An 18,355-nucleotide genomic window follows, 5' to 3' on the forward strand; every position below is an offset into this window, starting at 1 on the left:
GCCAGGCTGCTCAGCCCCTCCCAGCCTTGTGCCTCCCGCCCCTGCATGGGGCAAATAAAAGCTCCTTTATTCCGCTGGAAGTGCCCCCGTTTCAGCGAGGTGTGTGCATGGCTTCCTTCCCTGCTAGGTCTTGCAGGTGATAATTAACACAGTGCAGTGCCATTTCCTAGCTGAAGCCAAGGTGGGGAAGCAGCTTTAGCCTCAGTATTTTTCTTTTCAGAGTCTTTTTCCTCATTTATTTTGGATCCGTTCATGGTGAGGAAGTTTTAGAAGGTGTTGGTCCTTAGCTGAAGTATCAAAGAATTAAACAAACCAGTAATTTTTTCCTTCTCTGACCAAATTTGTCTTACTTTTGAGGGGAGGAAGGAATAGGGGAGTCAAATTTGCTTTTAGGTTTTATGTTTTATTTCTGCTCATGGGACTGTTTGCTTCTGCTCTGTGTGACTGTGGGTCTTTTCAGCACAGGACCCTGATTGACATTGCATGTGTTACAGAGAGGAAGGATATTTCGTCAAGATTAATGGCAAGTTAGTTGGCCTCAAGTTCATTAACCTGAGCTAGATTGTTGGAAGGACTCTGTGTGGAAGCTGGAATTGTATTAGAGGATCATCATAAACTAAAAATATATGTGACAGTCTGGCCAGATTGCAATGAATCTAAAGACAGCACAGGGTTGGCTCGAGCTCACAGACCAGCTGCCTCCAGTGTAAACTAACATGCCTTGTGAAAGCAAATGGTTTTTCACACACATTATTCAAATAAAAGGGAAAAGGGAAAAAAAAAAAAAAAAAAAAAACACCCCAACCAAAAAACCCCAAAGGTTCCCATTAGCAAAAAATGCCTAAATGAAAAAGTGAGGTTGTGAGCTGGGGCCAAAGGCCCGAGTTTGGTGCTGATTCTCAATCAATTCAGCAAATGACAGTGCATTGACACAACTGGTTTTTTAGTCAAATTTAGTCTTGATTCTTCACAATAATTTGCCTCAAGTAAATGAGCCCCAAATCCTTTGGTGAATTCCCTGTTGGCTGAGGCCCAGACCTTCAGGCCATGACTTCTCAACATACTTGCAGTGAGACTGGCTCCCACTTAATTGCTTCTTTTTGAAGTATGGTTTGTCACTATCATCCTGCTGAAGATGAACAGGACTGGTGTCTCATCTTCATATATTCTTTCCCCTCCTCCCCTCCCCTTCTTTTCCCCTTCTTCCCCCTAAACAGATTTCTTAAAGGCAGTTTAACCCTACGATAGTCTGATCCACATCAGTCCTTCGTGGTCCACCCTCAAATAGATGTGTTGGCACAGAAGTAAAGGCCTTCTCTTTGGATCTCATACTGTAATGAAGGGAAGGGAAAGATGAAACAGGCATTTCATGTTTGTCTGTTTTCTCTCCATGTCATCTCATGAACATGCACTCCCCTTGGCCAAGACCAGTGCATTCAGACACAATGTGAGTGTTGAAGAGGGGACTGGGAAGAAAGAAGCTCAGTGTTCTGCAATAGGAGCTATGCTTTGGGCATTTTACAAATTATTTCCCTTTTTCACCATCATGCTCTTGCACGCTTCCTTGTCTTTTACTATTGACAGGTCTGGAGGCTCAGAAAGCCCAGGTTTCATCTGAGACAGATTTCCTCTGTCAGAGCTGTTTCCATCCTTTCATGCCAGGAAGGATGAGCTGCGTGCATCAGGAGGTGTTGAATTGGTTCTGGGTGCTGCTGTGGCTCAGAGTTGCCTGACCCAGAGCTGCAGGAGCTTGAATGCCAGACCAGGGGCCCCAAGCTGTGCTGCATCTCTCATGGGCTTGTAAGGAACCTCTCCTTTGATGTCTGTGCAAGTGCTGGCTGATGTGGGCACTAGGATTGCTCTTTTAATCAGGCAGTTCCAGTACCTTTCAGAAAAGAATTTTCATGGCAAGTCATGAGCCATTAATCTCTTGACTAACCATAACATTTCTTTACTCCTTGGTTTTACAGCATTACTCAAACACTGATATTTGTCATTTCAGCAGCTGTCCCCCTTGACCTCTAGCATCATGCACTTGCAGGAGGAAGTATCTGGTCTTACAAGTATTTTCATACTCTGACGTCTGTGATTTATTAACCATCAAGTTTTGCCTTCAGAACTCAAGATGCCATTTAAAATAATTTCATGTGCAAAAGTGGAGTTATTGGGCAAAAGGGATCCTTGATAGCTGGGTACAAAGGACACCAGGATTGCTGTTGCTGTTTTCTTTTCAACTACTGTGCTGTATGGCCTTGAGGAAATAGGTTCACTGCAGCTTTATGGTTCTGTTTTTGCATAGGGAAAATAAGGACAGTGATAATTGCTTTCATTTGTAAAACACTTCAAGATTTATGGAATTAGAATGACACTTATTAAGTGAAAAGTGCTGCAAAGCTGGCTTAGTTGCACAGTGTGCTAACAAAATCTCATATCAGCCTATTGACCCCAGCCTGAAACACTCATTAAAGTTTATAGGACATTTTGGTGGATGAGTTGCAGTTATTCTGCTGGAAATATCATACTGAAAGCACTTTTAAATACATCATCTGCATTGACTGTTTTTTTCTATTAAAACTAAACACAACTGCCTGTTCCATCCAGTTTTCTTAGTTTATTTATGAAAATTTTGATGGGTATGTACTCACTGTTAACTCTGCTTGTACCCCCATGGCATCTGAGACATTACAGTTCATTCTAGTCACAGCATAAACATAAAATAGCTGTTGTACTGAGATAAAAAGAGTTATAGAACATTAAGATATCCAGTGGACTGGTATGAACTAAGTTGTGTGGTCACTTTAGAATGGCAAATGTTCTTTTTGTGGATACTGTGTTGATTTAATTTGTGCTTGAACTTCAGCTGTGCTAGACACTGGTGTTTTAAAAGTTTGCATATTTTTCCAATGTCAAAATGTGTAAATTTAGTATTAAAGAAACAAAACATTTTTACTTGTACTGGAGAAAAAAATACTTTTGTAGCAAAGAAATTAAATTAGCTGCTCTTTAAAGATAGATCTGGCTTGCTTACAGAATTATTATTTATGCAGTAATGCAGGTCTACAGATGTTTTCCTTTTTTTCTTTCAGATAAAACTTGGGTTGTTTGAAAAGTGGAGAGATATTTCACCGTGGTGAAAAAGAAGATACAGAAGAGGAGAGCAGAATGAGAGCTTTGCAAGTGCCACATGCCTGCAGCTTGCTGTCTTTAGTGATGCTGTTCCTTCCAGTCACTGGAACGTCAAAACAAAATATCCCAAGACTGAAGCTTTCCTATAAAGGTAAACTTTTCAGCATTTTTTTCTGATTCTGCTGCTTTTGTTTTGATGTGATGTTGCCAGCAGTTCATTTGTATTACTTACCAGGAAAGCAAAACACAGTCCCAGAAATACATAATAGAAGCCTTAAGGATGGATGAATTCTGCCTAGGGATGGTATTAAATTCTGGGGGGGTTTTGTCATGTAGAGGCACATGTTTCTGAAATATAATTTTCTTTTTAAACTATTATTTCTGTTTGGTCCAAGGGGATATTAACAGACTATATAAACTAGAGGGGAGTGGTACTTGAAACACTCTGTGGTCCATTGGAGACATTTCCATGTGGCTGATGGGAGATTTGTGAGACATGGAGGACATTCACACCTTCCTAGAGTATTAGAGAAAGTCGAGAGCTGCCTCAAGTGTTTCAGGGGGGCTGACATTTATTTTTGTAATTCTTTTTCTATCACTACGTTGGTATGTTAAACTCTGCATATGTGGTTTTCTTTGTCCTTGCCTCTTTGGATCACAAAAGCATGTTTTCTCTGTGGAATTTCTTAGTCTTGTGTGTAGTTCTTGTTGAGAATGGTACCATCTGGGGAGTTTCAACACAGACATATTTATGTATTAATGGGCAATTTTTAAAAGAAGGTGGATTCTCATTCCTTTGAATGCAAAGTACACCTCCATAGGCACAGAGATGTGTCAGTGATGCTGTCTTCTTTAGCTAAAGCAAATGCTCTCCAGTTAGTTATGTTTCAACTATGTCAGCACCCTGCCCTTATGGGAGCTATTTCTGCTCTGTTTTTCAAACTTATGTCTTCCTATGCCTCGCAGAATTGCACTCAGGATGGTGTGATGGGGCAGGCTGTAAAGCCTTCATCAGGGCTTATGATACGTTTATCATGAGTTTAACACCCAGAGGAATTTATTGAGTAAGCAGAATGACATGCTATTTATTTACAAGCTTCTCTTTTGCTAGATTTGCATGCCACTGTGCATGCTATTCCACTGTGTATAGATGTGTTTGGATGTGTTTGTGTGTGAGAGACGGAGGAAGCGAGATCAAGGGATCTTGACAACATTTTTATAAATTCAGGAAACAGTTGCACTCTCTGAAGCCAATGAATACAGAAACTGAAAGACATGACATGAGTTATGAAAGTTAGCAGTAAAACCCTCCTAACATACAGCCAGCCTTCTCACAGCTAGGCCTTTTGAGATAATTCCCAAAAGCAGCATATACCATATGGCAGTGGCATTTATTGTGGATTTGACACTCACGATTAGTGAATTCCTCTCAACTTCAAAAGCAGATAGCCTTTGGCAAGATCCTGATGGATGCATTTGGCAGGTAAAGAGGGGGAGAAAGAAAAATTATTGAGGTCAACACAGGGAAAAAAGAAATGGCTGAAATCTTAGTTTGAAATAGTGGCAGAGACCTGCTGGGAGCGGTTGGGAAAATGCCTGAGCTCGTTTAAAAAGACAATGAGCAGATGATTGATATTTAGGCCCTGACCCAAACTTTTATTAGCAACTTTATAAACCTTTCAGTTTGGCTTGAGGGATACCGTTTCCTGTCTGAACTTATCCACCTATATCCCTGTAGGGGGGGAAAATCAACAACAGATACAGATGCAAAATAGCACATAAATCTTAATTTGGACAGGTGTGATGGAACTGAAAAGCCAGAATTTATGAGAATTTATTGTGCCTTGTCTTACTTTTCTGGGAGGGTGGAAGGTGTGTATTTTTCCACATGGAGCAAGAAAATATTCACTGCTGTTTTTTCACAGTGATGTATTGTAAATGATACCAGTAAGGCTTATCATAATTAAACCATATTTTTGTTGTTGATAACAGGATGTCAGATGTACTGAATATTTAATAAAGTTGTCAGAATTAAGTCTACCTTCCTTCCCCCAAGTGTTTCAGACAAAGTAATTCCACGGTTTCTGTGAGTAAGATATAGGAGAAATGAACTGTCTTGCCAGTTCTGATAAAATTGTTAGTCATGTCACTGACAAGTCCTGGCATCTCTGTTCTTTGGAATTAAGACTTGAAATATCATTAGGAGGAGAATACAGGATTCTTTCCTTTCTTTGTGGAAAACAGATGAAAAATGGCCACACCAGGCAGCTCCAAAAACCTGCTCACATGCATGTCTGAAGGGAAGGTTTAATTCCCCTCAAGGTGCAGTGTGTTTATGGCATATGTCCATCTTCCAGAAGAGCTGAGCATTTCCTGGGGCAGGAAAGCTGAAAGTAAGCAAGATTTTCCTCTGTAGTTACTGAATGTCCCAGCTGCATCAGTCAGTGGTGGATGGGGAAGAGGGAAGAGGGTGGGGTAGTTACAGATACGTCAGGATAACTGCAGGAGTGCTTCAAGAAACCACAGCATGTCACAGCTCCTTTGTGTTCAGACAGCAATTAAAATTTTAGACCTTCTCTTAATGGCAGTTACGGATTTTCATCTTCTCTGGGTTTTCATCTTAAGAACTGGCAATCTCTGCTGGAAATGTTAAGACATTCCAGTGAGTGATGTGGGGATCAATGCAATATCATGTGATGGATTTTCTTTGTTGTATGCCCCAGTCTAAAATATGTTCTAAAAAATCATGAATGTATAAAACTAAAACTGCACACAATTCAATTGAAATATGTTGTAATACAGAATCAAAGTCATATATTCTCCACCTGTGTTAATGTAATATACTATAATCTTTAAATGACATATCTCATCCTTTATTCCCACATTTTCCCTGATCCATTAGTTGAAAAATTCTCTTCTTCGCTTAGACTTAACTTCTAGATATTGGTTCATGTCATTACTATCCTAGAAGTTGTCTCTGCTCTTGTGATGTTTTTTAGAGTGCTCTCACTGCATAGACCTTTCTTAATCTATGTTTCTTAGATACTTCTACAAGTTTGAGGTGCTTTTATTGTTATGTTATAGATTTAATATATGGAGGAGCTAAGAAACTGTCTTCTAATAGAAGAGTCCCATGTTTAGAAAACCAGGGGATGATTTTTGAGTAATAGTCCTTATTTTAATACTCTTTGTCTAGCACTGCCTTCGGTCTAAGAGAAACTTTGTATTTATCACTAATGTTCATGCAGCTGGAGATAACCTGTGACCTTCATCCAAACTGTAGAACTCCTCAAACACAGAAGTGACGTTCAGCTTCCCTAAGCAGCACATGCTTGTTTTCTGCTGCCTCATTTAATATCCTCATTCCAACCTCTAGAGCAGATGTAGAAGGTTTTCATATACCAGTCTCATTCATTAATGTCACTTTTAGGACAGCATCACTTACTAAAGAATGGAAGGCTCTGTGTCCTAATTCATATATGTTTAATTCATACAGTGTAGACAGTCTTGTTTCTGTCTACCTTCTGAGTAATAATCTTTTTTTAATTAATTGAAAGGTACTTGTATACATATTTTCTGAGTGTTTCTCTATGTTCTACTTTATAAGGAAGAGTAGAGCACAGCCAAACCAGGAGGTTGATTGCCTTCTAAGAAAAAGAAAACAAAAAATAAACATTTTTCAATTTGTGGCTATCCTAAAATTTCCTTGCAGAATTGAAGATTCCTAATTGCAAATTTAACCCTATTGATTTCATTTACTTTGCTGCTTTTCATGGACATCTTAGTTAGTGTAGTCTTTGCTATCAGTGAATGCATTTATTTTACAAAAGTGTGCACCCTGGTTTATTGGCTGAGGGGGATGCCCCAGCCCAGATTTGGATGTTGGCACCCGTGGCATCCACAAACATATATCATTCCTGTGTGGGAATGTGGCCATGCCCCAGAGCAAGCCTTGCTTGCTGTGAACGGTGGTGACGTGGTCAGATGACCAGGAATCCTGCATTGTGACACAATACGTAGGGAAAAGCATGCCTGAAGGTAACCTTTGGCTTTTCAAACAGGATTTACTTAGCACTGTTAAAAACTACTATGGTAGTGATTTAAATCTAATAAACAAGAACATTATTCTCAGCTGATTTGTTTTCCTCCACATTGAATGAATTAAGATGCAGTCTCACTCCCACTGAAGTCATGGCAAGTGTTTGGCCACTGAAGTAAATAGAAGCAAGATCAAATTCACACTCCTCACTTTTTTCATCTTACATAAGTAAACTAAAGACAGGCAGTTCTTTCTCCTCTGCTGAAGGATGACAGTGCTAAATCATCAGCTCCACATGGAAATTAGCCACGTTTAAGGATTGTTTAGTTTCGTGCAGTGTTTTGCACACAGGATTTTCTTCCCCCTAAGAGTGATCCATTCTTTAAACATGGTGAAAAAGCAAACAGAGAACATTATGGTGCCAGGAATTCTTTTGAAAATTTGACTGGATGAGTACACTTGCTTAATGTTCAAAAATGGTCATTGAACATGCTACTTATACAATGTCAGGCATTCTGTTCTCTATATTGTTTTTGCTTTAAACCTGTTTCATTTTATAACTGATGAGATGCTTGACTGTTGCATCAGAGCAGTTAGTTTGCTAAGTTGCAGTACAGCTGGCTTATTTCCATGTCATGCATCATTTAATTATCCATATAAAACAAAGTTAAAGCTGTACAGCTCCTTGAGCCTCACTTAAACTGTCTGTGACACTGCAGTAATCCCAGTACCCTGATGGGGTGTTGCACAACTATGACTGGTTGGAATGTGGTAAACTGGTGATATGCAAGAGAGCCTAGAAATGAGTTTGCATTTTGCAGCTGTGCTTGCTCTGATGGAAGAGGAAGTAAAACCAGAAAAAGCCCTGCTCCTGTGGTAGTACCGGTAGGAGTAAATCTGAATGCTTATGAAAATCAAGGAAAATGTGCTGAGTGAAGAAGTGATGTTTTCCTCTTCTTTGTTATTTAATTGATTTTTGATTGCTTGTTATGTCTCAGAAAAATCTCTCAGATTCCTTTGCAGAAAAACGTGAAGTGTTTATGTGAGAGTGAAGACCCTACTACTGGAAGATTGTATAGTTGCGCAAAAGACTTTGCCTGTTTTGTCTCAAAAATGCTTTATGGAGGCAGTGATCATTGAGACTTAAAATATACCCTAGCTTGACAATGGATGGGCACTGCTGTCCATGCAAAGAAAGTCTCTTGTATATGCAGTAAACTAAACATAAATGTGAAGGCGTTTAGTAATAGGAAAACCAGAAAATTTCTTACAGACATTTTTTTCTTTTTTTAAGCTAGTGAACTTAAAGGTCAGATCCAACTATATGTTGCATTTTCTGCCATATAATTATCATATATATATAATGTCCTGGAGAGCAGCTTCCAGTCACTGACATCAACAGTTTACACAGCAGTTGAACTAAGAATAACCTTGAAGAACTGACCCATATCAACCTTTTATGTGTAAACTGTAGCGCACTACAGTTTTTATGATTTCATAGTCACAGAAGGGCCTCAATTGGATAAAAGAAGAATTGTGTTCAGAAAATACAGAACTATTCTGCTGAGTGTTCACTTGATTAAATCTTGGAAAATGAGAGGAAACAAAACTGAAAGAGTAATGCTTGGCAAATAATTTTTGCTTCATTGTAAAAAGATGGAAGGGACAGCATCAGAAACAGTTTCCCTAGAAGAAAAGGGGAAGATACATGATAAGTGGCATCAGCTGGAAGAAGGGCCCAAAACACTTTCTTTGACTGCTTTTACTAATGACATCTGTTAAGCAAACCCAATTCAGAGCAGTTTGAGCAATCCCAGCATTGTTCTCATTCTACCCATTATGGGATGGCGTGATCCGCCTGACATCAGTCAGTGTAGCAGTGGACGTCTGTGGTCACTCTTCAGGTTTTCAAGTCACATCCTGTTTCCCTTTCCTCCCTCCCCATTTCTGCAGTTCCATTTATAGATGAATCCCCCAAAGAAGGGCTGGGAAATATAATCTCTCCTGTATTCACAGTCCTTTGGAGATAAATACAAAAAGAGATAGCAGAAAGAGACAGAAGTTCCCGTATCAGTCAGAAAGATTGGCTAACTCTGAGTGAGACAATTTTGAAGATGGTGGGAGTTACAGAGGTACATCTTTGCACAAATTTGAAAAAACAGACATTCTACTTTCTGAAAATCCTGTCTATACCAGAATTTCCCACGATATTGAACCAAAGACTTTGAGAGCTAAGAGGTTATTGAAGGGACCCAAATATTGAAATTTAGTTAGTTGGCATTTTTAGGATGGTATTAAATAATCATGTGCATCAACAAAGCAACCTGGATTTCTCTGAGAAAGATTTCTCACTAAATCTGAAACAGAGCATTAGCCTACATGACATACTGCCCCAAAAGGAATAAGTATGAATACAAATGATAAAAAATGTCCCCCACCAATATTAACTATCAGAGCCTGCACTTATATACCAAGAACATCAGTGGGTCATGCCACCCAAATTTATATTTGACAGGAGTTGCATGGCAGGGCCCTTGTGCCTGCTTTGTCAAGGGAAGCTCTGGGGTTGCCAGGTTCCCGAGTGATGGGTCTGCACTTGGTGTTTGTTGTGGCTTTGGGTGCCCAGGGCCATGATGAGTTCCCTGAGCGGGCTGGGGAGGGCGGGCGGGGCTGGCCTGTGATGCGCTCTGGGTTCTGTGACAGCACAGGGGCCGTGTCACAATGGGGGCAGGTATAAAAGGCCTCAGCGGGTGCCGCTGCCCCAGTAGAGCCTGGGCAAGCGGTGAGTGCACAGCAGTGAGGAGACAGGGCTGAGTGAGGCCAGGGGCTGCAGGAGGGCTGGGGCAGGAGCTCCGGTACCGGGCCGTGCTTTTTGCCCCCGCACCCAGGGCCCGGCCCCGGCGGCAGCGCCTCGCTGAGGGCGCGGTGCTTGCTGGGGCAGCGGTGCAGGCCTGGCCGCCCGCCAGCTGCCGGGGCCCTGTCCTTCCTGCTGCCACATCCCTGCGGCTCCTGTGCCCCATATCTGTCTCCATTCTAGCCCCACTGAACCCCTTCTGTGTGTCCTCCTGCAGACCATGGCTTTACTATCAATGATCTTCGTGCTGGTGCAAAGCCTGATCCAGTACCCCCAGCCGGCTGGGGATGGGCTGGATGAGGCCACGCACCGGCGAATGAAGGAGCGTCAGGACCTGCTGGACCACGAGATGGCTCGGCTGCTGCAGGAGCTGGAGGAGCAGGACGAGGGCTGGGGAGCTGTGCTCTCTGGTGCCCTGCAGCAGTGGCCATTTTGGGTCCTTGCTGGAGTCCTGCTCCTCTTGGCCCTGTGGTTTACCTGCAGGAGAAGGAGCGGTGAGGCCAGCAACAATGGTGTACGTGAAGGTGAAGACAGCGTCGGACGGGAAGAAAGTATGGAGGTGAAGGTGCAGGAAAGCAGCGATGCCAGTGAACAGAGAAGCAGAGAAAAAGAAGACCATGATGGTGGCAAGAGAGAAAGTGGCAGTGATGGAATGGAAGACAGAGAAAAGACCGGATATGCTGGGAATGAGCAAGGAATCCTTTTAGTGGACCGCATAGAGTGGCCTGTGGAGGACCTGGAGAGAGGCTGCTCAGTAATAGCTGAGCTGATGGAGAGCTTGACGCGTGTCTTTGTGGACAGCGTGAGCAATAGCTTCTACCCAGTACCTCAAGAAGCCATCGGGGTGGGCAGTGCCTTTGAGGGTTGGAGTCCCCGTGACTGGGATGGGGTGTACCGTGTGCTGGTCCCACTGAATCCCCCACCAGGGCACGCCTTCCACCTGGAGCCGAACAGTGCAGGGCAGGTGGCAGACAGGACCTTCAACGTCTGTGTGGAGCTGGTGTGCACGTGCGAGAAGGAGCAGGTGGAAGAGAAGCCATTGTGCTTCTTGCACCACTCGCGGAAGGAGCTGCGGCGGGAGCAGAAGCGCAGCCTCCTAGAGACGCTCTGTACCAGCTCCTACCTGGACGTGGAAAAAACCTCCCGCTGGTTCTGCCACTTGGTGAGAAGCTCGTGGCTGCAAGTGCCTCAGTGGCACTCATGGTACGTGGTGTTTCAGCCCTGCAGCCGGTCCTGCCGATTGGAGCTAAGCAAAGGCAGGGAGAGCCTGACGGTGGAGATGCTCTTTGGGGTGCGCCGAGGGGACTCTGACATCTTTGTGAGCAGCCAGCCCACCAAGGCCGCCATCACTGCAAGCACAGCGTGGGCAGAGACGTACGCTGTGGCAGAGGCGAAATTCTTCCGGCACATCGCCAGGCAGCTGCCGTGTGAGAGCTTGCACCTGAAATGCCTGCAGCTCTTCACCTGCATCCTGAGGGGCACAGGTTTTTCCAGCTCTACCTGGAAGACTGTGGTCATGCACGTGCTGACCACAGTACCTCTGTCCCGGTGGCACAGGAGAGCATTTGCACGGCGGCTGTGGGACATCATGGCGTACCTGGACCGCTGCCTGCAGCTGACACACCTGAGGCACTTTGTGCTGGGCAATGAGAGGATTCCTGCCGAGATCAGCTTGCCACCAGCAATGCGAGGGGTTGTGCCACCCAACCTCTTTGAGCACCTGGCCCGAGATGCGGCCGCCCACAGAGAGGCAAGGCAAGCTTATGGTCGGCTGCGATTTCGCCTCGGGGTGCTGCTCTCCAGCCACTGAGAGGAGTTCCCTGCACAGAGCTGTGCGGGAGTGTCACACCCGATGGCAGCCACCTGAACTCTGCATAGCTGGTACATTTGTCACTGGCCATGCTGAAGCTGCTTTCCTGCTCCTGAGGAAGGAAGATGCAGCACATGGATTCACTGTGCAGACACATCTCTGGATGGCCTTGCCCTTCACCTTCCATTTCCAACAGTGCTGCTGACCTCGCCTGTGAGGCAGAAACCTGCTCCACCTGCACATCCTAACGGAAGGCAGTGAAGGTGATTGAGGTTGCTTGGAAGACCTTGAAGACAGCAACCTAGACTGCTATGGTTCTAATGTAGTTAATTTGTTTTAGCTGTAGCATTAGTTGTAGTTGTAGTTGTGCATGTAACTGTAGCTGTAGCTTTAGTTTTAGTTCTAACTATAGCTGTAGCTGTAGCATTAGTTGTGCATGTAACTGTAGCTGTAGCTTTCATTCTAGTTGTAGCTGTAGCTTTAATTAGACTTGTTTATTAGCATTTCTTCTAAAGGACATTTAGTGTTGTTAGTTTCGCCGCCTTACCCTTAGTTTAGAGAACTGAAATGCATTTCTATTGTGCCGTGTCTCTTTTTCCATAATATTTGGATATCTATGTTTGAAAAATTAATAAAAAGTGAGAAATTTCGCAAATTGTCTGAAATGTGTCATTCTTTGTATTTAACTCTCTGTATCTTAGAGAATGTCCTTCCTATATGCTTATATGAAATAAAGACATTTGCAAACAGGGATGTTGTGTATATTAAGTATGCGGTCTCTACATGACATCCTGCCCCAAAAGGAATAAGTATGAATACAAATGATAAAAAATGTCCCCCACCAATATTAACTATAAGAGCCTGCACTTATATACCAAGAACATCAGTGGGTCATGCCACCCAAATTTATATTTGACAAGAGTAGCGTGGCAGGGACCTTGTGCCTGCTTTGTCAAGGGAAGCTCTGGGGTTGCCAGGTTCCCGAGTGGTGGGTCTGCACTTGGTGTTTGTTGTGGCTTTGGGTGCCCTAGGGCCGTGATGACGTCCCTGAGCGGGCTGGGGAGGGCGGGCGGGGCTGGCCTGTGATGCGCTCTGGGTTCTGTGACAGCACAGGGGCCGTGTCACAATGGGGGCAGGTATAAAAGGCCTCAGCGGGTGCCGCTGCCCCAGTAGAGCCTGGGCAAGCGGTGAGTGCACAGCTGTGAGGAGAGAGGGCTGGCGGAGGGCAGGGGCTGCAGGAGGGCTGGGGCAGGAGCTCCGGTACCGGGCCGTGCGTTCTGCCTCTGCACCCAGGGCCCAGCCCCGGCGTCAGCGCCTCGCTGAGGGCGCGGTGCTTGCTGGGGCAGCGGTGCAGGCCTGGCCGCCCGCCAGCTGCTGGGGGCCCTGTCCTTCCTGCTGCCACATCCCTGCGGCTCCTGTGCCCCATGTCTGTCTCCATTCCGGCCCCACTGAACCCCTTCGTTGTGTCCTCCTGCAGACCATGGCTTTACTACCAATGATCTTCGTGCTGGTGCAAAGCCTGATCCAGTACCCCCAGCCGGCTGGGGATGGGCTGGATGAGGCCACGCACCGGCGAATGAAGGAGCGTGAGGAGGTGCTGGACCACGAGATGGCTCGACTACTGCAGGAGCTGGAGGAGCAGGACGAGGGCTGGGGAGCTGTGCTCTCTGGTGCCCTGCAGCAGTGGCCATTTTGGGTCCTTGCTGGAGTCCTGCTCCTCTTGGCCCTGTGGTTTACCTGCAGGAGAAGGAGCGGTGAGGCCAGCAACAATGGTGTCAGTGAAGGTGAAGACAGCGTAGATGGACGGGAAGAAAGTATGGAGGTGAAGGTGCAGGAAAGCAGCGGTGCCAGTGAACAGAGAAGCAGAGAAAAAGAAAATGATGGTGGCAAGGGAGAAAGTGGCAGTGATGGAATGGAAGACAGAGAAAAGACCGGATATGCTGGGAATGAGCAAGGAATCCTTTTAGTGGACCGCATAGAGTGGCCTGTGGAGGACCTGGAGAGAGGCTGCTCAGTAATAGCTGAGCTGATGGAGAGCTTGACGCGTGTCTTTGTGGACAGCGTGAGCAATAGCTTCTACCCAGTGCCTCAAGAAGCCATCGGGATGGGCAGTGCCTTTGAGGGTTGGAGTCCCCGTGACTGGGATGGGGTGTACCGTGTGCTGGTCCCACTGAATCCCCCACCAGGGCACGCCTTCCACCTGGAGCCGAACAGTGCAGGGCAGGTGGCAGACAGGACCTTCAACGTCTGTGTGGAGCTGGTGTGCATGTGCGAGAATGAGCAGGTGGAAGAGAAGCCACTGTGCTTCTTGCACCACTCGCGGAAGGAGCTGCGGCGGGAGCAGAAGCGCAGCCTCCTAGAGACGCTCTGTACCATCTCCTACCTGGACGTGGAAAAAACCTCCCGCTGGTTCTGCCACTTGGTGAGAAGCTCGTGGCTGCAAGTGCCTCAGTGGCACTCATGGTACGTGGTGTTTCAGCCCTGCAGCCGGTCCTGCCGATTGGAGCTAAGCAAAGGCAGGGAGAGCCTGACGGTGGAGATGCTCTTTGGGGTGCGCCGAGGGGATTCTGACATCTTTGTGAGCAGCCAGCCCACCAAGGCCGCCATCACTGCAAGCACAGCGTGGGCAGAGACGTACGCTGTGGCAGAGGCGAAATTCTTCCGGCACATCGCCAGGCAGCTGCCGTGTGAGAGCTTGCACCTGAAATGCCTGCAGCTCTTCACCTGCATCCTGAGGGGCACAGGTTTTTCCAGCTCTACCTGGAAGACTGTGGTCATGCACGTGCTGACCACAGTACCTCTGTCCCGGTGGCACAGGAGAGCATTTGCACGGCGGCTGTGGGACATCATGGCGTACCTGGACCGCTGCCTGCAGCTGACACACCTGAGGCACTTTGTGCTGGGCAATGACAGGCTTCCTGCCGAGATCAGCTTGCCACCAGCAATGCGAGGGGTTGTGCCACCCAACCTCTTTGAGCACCTGGCCCGAGATGCGGCCGCCCACAGAGAGGCAAGGCAAGCTTATGGTCGGCTGCGATTTCGCCTCGGGGTGCTGCTCTCCAGCCACTGAGAGGAGTTCCCTGCACAGAGCTGTGCGGGAGTGTCACACCCGATGGCAGCCACCTGAACTCTGCATAGCTGGTACATTTGTCACTGGCCATGCTGAAGCTGCTTTCCTGCTCCTGAGGAAGGAAGATGCAGCACATGGATTCACTGTGCAGACACATCTCTGGATGGCCTTGCCCTTCACCTTCCATTTCCAACAGTGCTGCTGACCTCGCCTGTGAGGCAGAAACCTGCTCCACCTGCACATCCTAACGGAAGGCAGTGAAGGTGATTGAGGTTGCTTGGAAGACCTTGAAGACAGCAACCTAGACTGCTATTGTTCTAATGTAGTTAATTTGTTTTAGCTGTAGCATTAGTTGTAGTTGTAGTTGTGCATGTAACTGTAGCTGTAGCTTTAGTTTTAGTTCTAACTATAGCTGTAGCTGTAGCATTAGTTGTGCATGTAACTGTAGCTGTAGCTTTCATTCTAGTTGTAGCTGTAGCTTTAATTAGACTTGTTTATTAGCATTTCTTCTAAAGGACATTTAGTGTTGTTAGTTTCGCCGCCTTACCCTTAGTTTAGAGAACTGAAATGCATTTCTATAGCGCCGTGTCTCCTTTTCCATAATATTTGGATATCTGTGTTTGAAAAATTAATAAAAAGTGAGAAATTTCGCAAATTGTCTGAAATGCGTCATTCTTTGTATTTAACTCTCTGTATCTTAGAGAATGTCCTTCCTATATGCTTATATGAAATAAAGACATTTGCAAACAGGGATGTTGTATATATTCAGTGTGCGGTCTTTCGAGCATTCCCATGGAAATGCTGGAATATTGAAGTGTAAATACCCTGAAACACCTGAAATTTCACAGCCGAAGTTTTTAGGAATCTTTGGAAAAGTTTTCTTTACACCATCACTTTTATACCCTCCTGGGGAGCAATTCAGTCATAAGGCATGAAGACAGAGAAGTCTTTACTTGCAAACATGAGGTTTAATACATCTTTTTTTGTCTTCTCCTGACATGTGTTTTGACACAAATTTGTGACTGCAGAAAATCATGTTTTCTATATTCACGGTTATCTGTGTCCTTTTGGAGTGGCTCTTCTCATCTACGAATATAACCTTTTCCACCAGGCATGCATAATACTGTGCAGCAATGAGAGGCACTTCACTTGCACAGCTTTATCCTTGATGAGATGCAGCTGAGCAAAAGATAATTTACTTCTTGCAGTACATAGTAGAAATTTGTAGTAGTTTGGAAGTATTTATTCTCTTTGCCTTTGTACCAATACATCTGGGGTCAACTGGTCAATTTTAAACTTAGAATTCCTTGGGAGTTGGATAAATTGCTGCAGTCATGCTATAAATACTTTATCTCAGAAGTTTGGTTGAGAATTTCTACAATTTCCATGTAAATTTTCATTTGTACTCTCCAGCATGAGAAAGGACTTGCTCCTACATAAAGGAAAGTAAGGTGACCTCTGTTTTGTGGTACATATGAAAATTATACAGCCTTTAATTTCAGAGGCCTTCAAAGGTGTCATTAGGTGTGACTGTTTTGAAAGAGGTTGAGATGTTCCCTTTCTGCTAATTTTGGTGTGGTTTGTCATTAAAAAATTGTGTAACTGGTCACAAAGGGAATTCTGAGTCTCAACCAAGTTGGCTCCACATTGCTGCATTCTTACACCGTGCTGGAATTGAGTGGTAATTTCGTCATCACAGATGTGACTTGATGCTAAGAAGCCTAAATATGTTTTATAAATGCAAATACATATTATCAGAACAGAATGACATTTTTACTTTTGAAGCCTTTTTGCTGTGGCTCTGCTGCTGGAGAATTTTTGAGTTTTTTTAAGTAAGCAATGATCATGCTGCTGTAAGCCAACTCCACTGAGATACTGTGCTAAATGAGTAAAACCCAGTCACTATTCCAGCTTCTACCACTCAGCAGTAAAATATTAGCCCAGAAGGGAGTTAGCTGGATGCTTTCTAAATCACCAAGCTGGAAAAAAACTATTTAATTTTGAGGAAAACAGCAAATAGAGACTATAAAACTGAGTGTTGAACATGTACTCATGAAAGACCATCCCTGTAACTAACTTTGTTACTGTGCCTTGTGAGAATGCTATTTCTGTGTTAGCCAGGCTACAGAGATGCAGTGATTCAAATTGACAGCTTGCTCTAAGCTTCAAAATCATTGGGAAATGTGCTTTTCACAGTAAATTTTTCCAGTGTAATGTCCTTGGTGATAGTAAATGTGTCTCACTGTGAAGGGAAATTTCAACGCATAAGATTGGATTGTGTTGTTTTATGGAGTGAGAACAGTGATTATTCGGCTGCAATTTAATCAATCCTCTGTTAATGTTTACTTGTGAAGTTTTATTAGGTCATGTTTCAGTTATAATCTTATCAATGGTCATGCTCAGAGTCTTACTTCCAAGCTGTTTTCAGTAGTAAATGACTGGCCAAACCTGATTCTTCATTGCTTTGCAGCTTGTGTTGTCATCTGCATCAGTAAGAAAGGAGTGTGCAGTGTTGTCATTTCAATCTAGAATATTCTACGGATGTTTTCCTTATGATGTAATGAGATAAATGATAGTACAAGGCATCAGACAGGGCTTGTTCCCACTTGGGCATTTCAGTCTTGAGGCAGCATTTTCCCCTCAATGTTGTAGCTCTTCTAGGTGAGGGTTTTTTTACTGAGAAATTCTAAAACTACTGAAATTCTAGAACAGATGAGAAATATCCATTTGGAATGGTTTCTTCAGAGATCATTCCTTTCAAATAAGAAGGAAATGGGAAGAAGAGAGGAGTCTCAGTCATCATCCTTCGTGTATGTGGAGAATCAAATCCATATATTTTTGCAATTGACACTTTTGCAAAGGCCCATGCTTTTATTTGCACAAGCATATAATTGATCATTCCTTAGATCAAATTCCTGTGGCTGTAGATGAGAAGGAATTTTCCCTCCTATTCTGTATGTTAGTTGCTTGTGTCCTATAAGTGAGGACTGAGGTTTTTATAGTACCATGTTAACTATGAGCTGTTCCTAAGTGATCTTGGTGGCAGTTAATAAACAGATTTTTTAAAGTGTTTCTAGTTTAGAAAACAAACCCTGACATCTTGGTCTTCACAGAAAATATGACAGAAAGGACAGTGCTAAAGTATAGCAGTGTAGTGCCCAGCACTGGATATAATTTTTCAATGTGAAGCAGGATTTTTTTTCCAAAGAGCTCGCAAATAAATCTCACCTAGTGGAATAGGAGTGGCAATACAAGGCAATTTGTTTTCAGATTGTACCTTAACAACACCGTGCACAGACAAACTCACATAAACTTAAATAGAAGTGACTGAGCCAAAAAATCATTGTCTTAATTATATTCTAGTTAGTCAAATTAATAATGATAAAATATTTTTCCTCCCAGAGTGCTGTTTGTTAGCTGGCACCAGAACTTTTTTTTTTTTCCTGTCATATGGTT

General features: G+C 44.2%; 3 protein-coding genes across 4 annotated transcripts in view; all 3 read left to right on the forward strand.

Annotated features, from left to right (window-relative positions):
- SEMA3D (semaphorin 3D) overlaps positions 1-18,355 on the forward strand; it is a 135,546-nt gene that overhangs the window by 38,702 nt on the left and 78,489 nt on the right. For both annotated transcript variants that reach the window (XM_063153780.1, XM_063153779.1), the window contains exon 2: positions 3,087-3,277. In XM_063153780.1, the coding sequence (XP_063009850.1) occupies positions 3,163-3,277 (115 nt within the window). In that variant the 5' untranslated portion in view covers positions 3,087-3,162. The remainder of the gene's footprint in view (positions 1-3,086; positions 3,278-18,355) is intronic.
- Positions 10,240-12,205, forward strand: LOC134417953 (inositol 1,4,5-trisphosphate receptor-interacting protein-like 1). The gene has a single exon (XM_063155819.1). The coding sequence runs from the start codon at positions 10,240-10,242 to the stop codon at positions 11,827-11,829; it is 1,590 nt and encodes a 529-aa protein (XP_063011889.1). The 3' UTR covers positions 11,830-12,205.
- On the forward strand, positions 13,310-15,554 carry LOC134418126 (inositol 1,4,5-trisphosphate receptor-interacting protein-like 1). The gene has a single exon (XM_063155942.1). It carries the CDS (start codon positions 13,310-13,312, stop codon positions 14,897-14,899), a length of 1,590 nt encoding a protein of 529 aa, XP_063012012.1. The 3' UTR covers positions 14,900-15,554.

The sequence above is a fragment of the Melospiza melodia genome, chromosome 4, assembly GCF_035770615.1.
Source record: "Melospiza melodia melodia isolate bMelMel2 chromosome 4, bMelMel2.pri, whole genome shotgun sequence".
NCBI lineage: Eukaryota > Metazoa > Chordata > Aves > Passeriformes > Passerellidae > Melospiza > Melospiza melodia.